Source organism: Amaranthus tricolor, chromosome 9 (assembly GCF_026212465.1).
Source record: "Amaranthus tricolor cultivar Red isolate AtriRed21 chromosome 9, ASM2621246v1, whole genome shotgun sequence".
NCBI classification, from domain to species: domain Eukaryota; kingdom Viridiplantae; phylum Streptophyta; class Magnoliopsida; order Caryophyllales; family Amaranthaceae; genus Amaranthus; species Amaranthus tricolor.
Window position 1 is genome coordinate 14,638,494 of NC_080055.1, and position 7,708 is coordinate 14,646,201.

The following is a 7,708-nucleotide window of genomic DNA, read 5'->3' on the forward strand; positions in this document are numbered from 1 at the left end:
TATAACGACAAAATCTGATATCATAAGACTTACTAAATTCTAATATTGTCATCTTGTATACGGGCAAGTCGAAGATTAAAGGATTATGTTTGAGGAACAATCTAACAATACTTATTAAATGCATATAGGATTAATATGGAAATATATGTTGTATATTTAATATGCAGACGTTGCTTGCTAGAAAATAACATACGTTTTTGGACTAGTAAGATTGGACCAAATTGAGTTAAATGTATAATCCCAAGAGGTCACACAAAATAGATAAAAAATCGATTTTGACCAAGTTAATAAATGAAGGTGAAAGTACTCTATTACCCTTAATGGTCAAATATTAGGGTTGTTTAAAAAATAGTTTTCAAATTAGGATTTTGACATTTTATTATGAAAAGCTTGCTAGACAGATGTAAATAACTAACTAAAAGTGACAATAGAAAAAGAAAAGTGGTTTCTTCTTTCATTATTTTTCTCGGTGCTAGCACGTCATTAATCTAGATTTATGCAAACTAATTAGAGGTATTTAATTCGATACTAATCTCTTAATCGAAGACAGTTTGCAATACTCAATCATACATTGCCGTAGATATCACACATCAAAGATTGTTAAATTTCTAACTCATTTATTACTTTATATAATATAAAATACATATTTTCCTGGGGATAGATGTTTAACAAATGTTAAATTTTCCCATTTAAATCTATAAGTTCCTATAATATTCTACTAAATTACACTAATTTTTATTACTATTTTCACCATTATCAAACAAATTGTAAGTAAACATTTGAATAAGCGAACCTCAAAGAAAGACATGCACATTGTTAAAAGCCATGCCTAATGTCGGTGGAATTGAAAATAGCTCTTCAATCATATATACATTACATATTAACAATCGATCTCAAAAAAAAAAAAAAAAAAACTAAATTTGTTATGATTCTAGCATAAAATACCAAGATTTCCAAAATTCTATTAGATCTACATGAAATATCTTTTACTTCTAAATATGTATGAGGTTGAGAGAAGTTGTGAGATCTCCTATGATGAATCCTGTACATTTTTAGTCATGTCATCTCAACAAATTTCAAAGTCTTCCCAAATTAATGCCTAAACAAAAAATATTTCCCAATGTACGTGAAAGGAAAAAAATATTTCCCTGAATACTGTCCACGTAGGACAGGTGGGGAAAATTTTTTTCTTTTTTTTTTTTAATGAAACCGCTACCTCATGTGGCGGTTTGCTTAGGAATTCGAACAAAACCGTTACATGAAATAGCGTTTTGCAGTACATGGAATTTTAAAATAAAAAAATAAAAAATAAAAATTAAATTATAGTAAACTGCCATCTCAAGTGGTGGTTTTGCTTGTGTACAAAAACAGACCTGCTGCCTCATTTATCAATTCCTCCCATTTGTTTGCTACTGCTGCCTGCTGGTTTCTCTTACAAAAAAAAAATTTCTACACTCCTCATTTACTTCATATTCAAAATTCCTCTCATTCAAATAAATCAATTAACTACATTGCCATCTTCTCCTTCATTACTTGTTTATTATCATCCTCATTTAAGGTATGAATATAACCCTAAATTTTTTCAATTTGCAAATTGATTTTTTTGTTCACAATTTTTGTCATTTGAACTTATAATAGATTGATTCTTTGTAACATTGTATGGATTTCATGATTTAAGTTTACATTTTATACATTTGTAGTTGAATTTTATGATTTATTATGTATCCATATAAAGTGTTTGATGAAATGCTACAATGAAAGTTTACTACTTCGTAGTGTTAGTTTAATGGATTTAGTATATATTTATGGTATTGTTAGTTTTATATTTTAATTAACCCTTCTAATAAGTGTTGTAATACTTTAATATTACACATTCTTGTATACACATTTATACTTCCCTTACACACAATTAACAATAAAGCGTATGTGAAATCACATGAAAAAGATGCTTGTGTGTACAGAATATGGATCACTATCCCGTTATAGTGTATTGGGGTGGGGAAGTAAGTTATACGAGATCCGATGTTGTATATAATGGAGGATTGAATGCAGTAATGTTTATCCATCGTCAAAATACTACTTTTGAGGTGTTTCATAGCAAAGTCTATGATGTAATTGGTTATAATGGCGACTCTTTTATATTAAAAATGGAGATGAAATATCTGTTGACTAGGAAAAATGTGTTAGTCCTGGTTAAGAATGATGAAAGCATAAGTGTTCTTGCTTATGCGGCTTCACAAGCCCTAGGAACGACAATGGAGGTTTATGTCGAAATGGTTGCAAATTTGGGTATTGCGAGGAAAGTCATGACTAGCATGGAACTTCCAAAATCAAGTCCTAGTGTACACTATGATACATTCACAGAAATATTAACAAACCCAAATTACGTTAATAAGTACTTAGATGAGTTTACTTCTCCAACTCACTCACGTGCCATTGGTTGTGGTCTAATGAACACCTTCTCCATGACTCACTTGGGTAGGCCGTAGGCATAATGCCAACGAGGTTGACTCTTTAGATTAGGAGGATGAGCATATTGATTCTGTTTCAGAGGAGGATGATGAAAAAAGAGAAGCTCTAGATGCAGCGATTAGAGATGGTGCTCCATCCTAAGACTGGCTTAGAATTGATAAGGTTGATCAAAGATTTTGATGCACGGATGACCTGGAATAATGACAACTCCATGACTGAAAATGGTGGCTTTAGGATAGGGCAAGAATTTAACTCGTTAGACCACCATAAAAAGAATGTTAAATCATGGGCGATATCTAACAATAGAAACTTCTGTGTAATTGAGTGGGAGCCTTCAAAGTATGTTATCCAATTTACTAATGCGGAGGAGAAAGGTTGTGAATGGAGGGTGCGAGCTATCATGACCGCCACTGGTTCACTTATGATTGTGCAATATAAGGGTCATAATCAAGATTGCTCAGCACATTACAGTGATGACCATCCTCTCTTTACTTCTGATTTTTTTGCTGATCTTATCGTGGGTATGATAAGAGTTGCTCTAGCCTTCAAGGTGAAGTCAATTGTTAATTTTGTGAACAATAAATACGAATTTTTTATAACATACAAGAGAGCTTGGTTGGCCAAAAATAAGGCTATAACCAAAGTCTTTGGGGATTGGGATAAGTCTTTTGAGGAGCTTCCAAGGTACCTGCAAGCGTTAATGCAATCTAATTGAGGAACAGTGGTGCATTGGGAAGTCCAACCAGCAATGCATCCTACCAGAGTTATTTTTCAGAGAATTTTCTGGGCTTTCGGACCATCAATTAAGGGTTTTCCCTACTGTTGTCCCCTTATTTCTATAGATAGGATACATTTGTACGGAAAGTACAAAGGCACACTTATGATTGCTATGGCGATAGATGCAAATTCTCAGTTGTTCCCTCTTGCATTTGCCATTCTTGAGGGAGAAAGCAACAACACATGGAGTTGGTTTTTTGGATTGTATAAGGAAGTATGTCACTAAAAGGGATGGCTTATGTGTCATATCTGATCATCACAAGGAAATTTTGCATGCAATGAATAGAGTTGGAAAAGGGTGGGAAGAGCCATATGCATTCCATCAATTTTGTAAACGTCATCTTGCCTCGAATGTGCATAAGAAGTTCATCAACATAGCAGTTAAAAACTTATTTGGAAAAACTTCTGAGCAGACAAAGATTCGGAAATATAATTTCTATATGAATCGCCTTAAAGAGTATGATGAGGACGCATATAAGTACTTAGTCGATGGTTCTATTCCTGAGCGCTTATGGACTTTGATTCATGATAGTGGTCATCGATATGGAGTGAAAACTACAAATATGTCTGAAGCATTCAATGGCGTAATGAAGGGGGCCAGTTGTCTCCCAATCACTTCATTGGTTAGGATGACATTCTACCGGGTTAACGAATACTTTGCAAAAATGAGGGATTTAGGGAGAAAGAGATTAGAAAATGGACATGTGTATGCCAAGAAACCAACTAATACGATTGATAAGAATATTAAAAAAGCTCGCTTTCATGATGTTAGGATATATGAAATAGTATGTGGGATATTTGAGGTTACCACTGGTCGTGGCAACAGGATAGCAGGAAAAGGTGGAAAATGTTACATGGTTGACCTCACAGCAACATCATGCTCTTGTCAGAAACCAACCATGTTCAAGTTACCATGCTCACATGTTCTTGTAGTATGTCGAGCTCGTAACATTTCATATGATGCTTTTGTGGACCCTTCGTTTTGCACTACAGAATACATATCCACATACAAGAAGACCTGTATGCCTGTTCTAGACATGTTCACCTGTGATCCTAGGAATGGTCCGACAGTTCTTCCAGATCCTTCATGTAAGCGTGGAAAGGGTTGTCCACGATCAACTCGCATAAGGAACAAAATGGATGCAGCGGTGACGCGTCTTCGTAACACATGTGGAATTTGTGGATTTAGTGGTCATAATAAGAAAACATGTCCTCGTAGGGTTAGTCAAAGGTCAACTAGGTATGTTTTTTTTACTTGTACACTAATTTGTCATCATGTTGAGTCTAATAATAATGTATGCATGTAACAGGAATAATGACGATGCCGGGCGTAGTTGATCAATCGGTACCTACGCTTTAAGCGACCCACAGAAGCTTAGCTGCGTAGAAGGGCAAAACCATTACCCAGTTGGTTACTCGTCAGCACTACTAGGAGAGTACGTTACATTGGCAGGTGGATGACAGAGTTTTAGAGGTAGTGGAATTAGCTGGTTTTAGTTACATTCACAGGTTGTTGAGCGGGGGTTTTGTAACATCTCGGAAAAACTCGGATCGTTAAAAGAGAGATTTTTTGTAACACCCCGATATTTTCCCGATATTTTCTTCCCGATATATTTAATAATTCACTAGTAATGCTATTTCTATATATATATTTTATTTATTATTGGGCTTGGTCATGAGATTTGCAATCCTTTTTGGAAATTAGAATTATTTGGGCCCAAACTTTTCCTTAACCCATCTTTTCTTTTCAAAAAAAAAAAAAAAAAGAAAATAGGAGGGACTCTTGGTGGAGCTTGTAACTCCCTAAGGGTAATGAAGGATCAAGCCATTAATCCCATATAATTAACCCTTCTTAATTCCTAAATTATTTTCATATTGACATCCTTTCAAAATTCCTCCTAATTCACATTCCTAACTCCATAACACTTCATCATTTGGTGTTTTCCTTTACAATTGTAAGTGTAATTCTTAATCTATGTTGAATCTTAAGTTTTAATTTAAAATTCTATGATTATTATATTTTTTATCTTATAATTCATGTTTACTTTATGAATTTAAAATTTCATGTATGATTTTGGGATGTATTTTTCTATTTAAATTGATGAAGAATGTTTCTTTTTAGGGTTTTAGATATGTTTATATGTGTGTGAAGGATTTGTTTGATGGATGATTGTAAAGTATATATATATAAAAAAAATGGATGCTAATAGAAAAATGTATGTAGTGTTAGAAATTTATTTTATTGATTAATAGGAGGAATTTATAATGTTGTTAGAGAAATATATATAAATATATATGTGATGTGTGTGTGTGTGTACATTGTGTAAAAAGAATTATTTTTGAGGAATAAAAATTAATTTCATAGATGGTCATGAAAATTATGTAAATAGTCGTTTAGATTTAATAGGAAATAAAGCATTGAAATTTATATTTTTGTGATAAAAAAAATGAAATGACAAAATCCCGTAGGTTTGGAAAATGGTGAAAAAAGGTGTTTTTGGAACATTTTTGGCTTTGAAATTAGGTTAAAAATACTTATACTATGTTATAAATTATGGAAATTGGTACCCGGGGGTTTTGACGCCTTCCGGACGCAACGGTGAAGTCGAATTTTCAGTTTGACAGTTTTAAGTTGTGTTTCTGGACAGATTATGTATGCTGTCCTGTTTTGTGTGTTTACCATGTTATAGTATGTGATGGATGTTCATGATGTGTGTGGTATTCTAGGTGTGGGTGTAATTGTATATGTGTGTTATGAATGATTTGAGGAAAATGTGTATGTGTGCTTATTTCCCGAATACGATTGAACCTTGTAGGAAGTCGATTCGTGACCGGGAATTTATTAAGACGCTTGTGAATTGGTTATCTTGCTTAAGGTATGTACACGCAGCGTGGTTCGCATTAGTCCGATGTATCATATAATAATGGTATACAAAAGTAAGGCATGGATATATAGTACGGATAATGTTATCTTTCGAATAAATAATTTTTATACATTGTTTTGATAAGCAGAGGTAGTATGACCTCACTAACCTTAAAGTGGACGTAGTATGACGTCAATTGGTGGAAATGAATTACTCGCGGTATATGGGGGCATTATGAGCCACCGCGGGGGTATGCATACTTAACCATAGGCATCGAAGTAAGGCGAGTGTCTATGGCAGAGACTTGCTTAGGGGTTAGCTCCCCCTAATGTATTGTCTCACTTATGGAGATTGGAGTGTACCGGCAGTATGGCTGGATAGTACAGCAGTATGGCTAACTAACCTTTATATGAAAATAATTATTCTTTATTAGCATGATCGAAGCGTACTTTTCTGCGAATTGACAGCTATTGAATTAAGTCTTTCTCTTGTTGTAATTAATTATTTGTTATGCGACGTTAGCTGACGTGTACTTTTGGTCTTAACGACCCTGCGATGATGTTGTTTCCTATCTGGGCAATGCCTAGCAGTAAGTTAAGTTGCAGGTCTGGGGAGTGAGGATTGTCCCTTGGAGAAATAAACCATTAGGATACAGAAGTCTTGATAAGAACTTCTAATAAAGTTTAAAGAATATTTGGTTTTATGAGGCGATTTTGTTCTCAAGTTGTATTAAGTTGATTTAATTTTTCGTTCTTATCCGCTGCTAAGAATTTATTATATCTAGTAGTTCATAATAACACTAATAAAACTCGATCTGCAAGCTTCCCTTAATTTCAAATCCGTTTTTAACTGCCTTCTAACATCCTGGTTTGACTCGGACGATATACACTTGTTTTTAAAAGGTCATCTTCTCTTTTCGTACGATCCGAGTTATTCCGAGATGTTACATTTTTATATTTTAAAAGAAAACTAAGCAGGACCCGAGTTTAACCAAGATGTCATAAAGGCACGAGAAAACGAAATTTTTAAAGTTAAAACTTGCGGATCGAGTTCTACTAGAGTTATTGTAGATTAATTAGTGATATCATAGTCTTTGCAGCAGATAAAAGATATGAAACCAAAAGTCCAAGGAGTACATCTCGAGAGCGAAGTCGCCTCTTAAATAAATCAATTTCTAAGAAGCTAATAAAGTTCAAAATTAAAATCCTTCCGTACTCTATCTCTTTTATTTTTCAGATGTAATCCTCACTCCCCAGCCTGCAACTTAACTCACTGCTAGTTATTAACCCCGAAAGGAAAAACAACATCATCGCAGGATCGTTAAGATCAAAGGTACACGTCAGCAAAAACATCTCTTATAACATTAACATTATAGCAAAAAGCACAATGGCAACTTACCATACGTCGGCTACAGTTCAATATTTACTTGTTAATAAATTTCAAATGATTCATTGAGTCAGTTAGCCATACTGCTATACTTTTCCGGCCATACTGCCGAACCAAACCCCAAACTTCAGGAGTACGACAATACATTAGGGGGAGCTAACCCCTAAGCAAGTCTCTACCATAGGCAACACGCCTTACTTCGATGCCTG

General features: G+C 34.2%; 1 protein-coding gene across 1 annotated transcript in view; it reads right to left on the reverse strand.

The window, feature by feature from the left end:
• Nucleotides 1-2,066, reverse strand: part of LOC130823273 (uncharacterized) — a 7,182-nt gene extending 5,116 nt beyond the window's left edge. The window contains exons 1-2 of the mRNA XM_057687898.1: nucleotides 1,960-2,066; nucleotides 946-1,042 (exon numbers count right to left, since the gene is read on the reverse strand). Coding sequence (XP_057543881.1) covers nucleotides 946-1,042; nucleotides 1,960-2,066 — 204 coding nt within the window. The remainder of the gene's footprint in view (nucleotides 1-945; nucleotides 1,043-1,959) is intronic.
• Nucleotides 2,067-7,708: the final 5,642 nt, after the last annotated feature.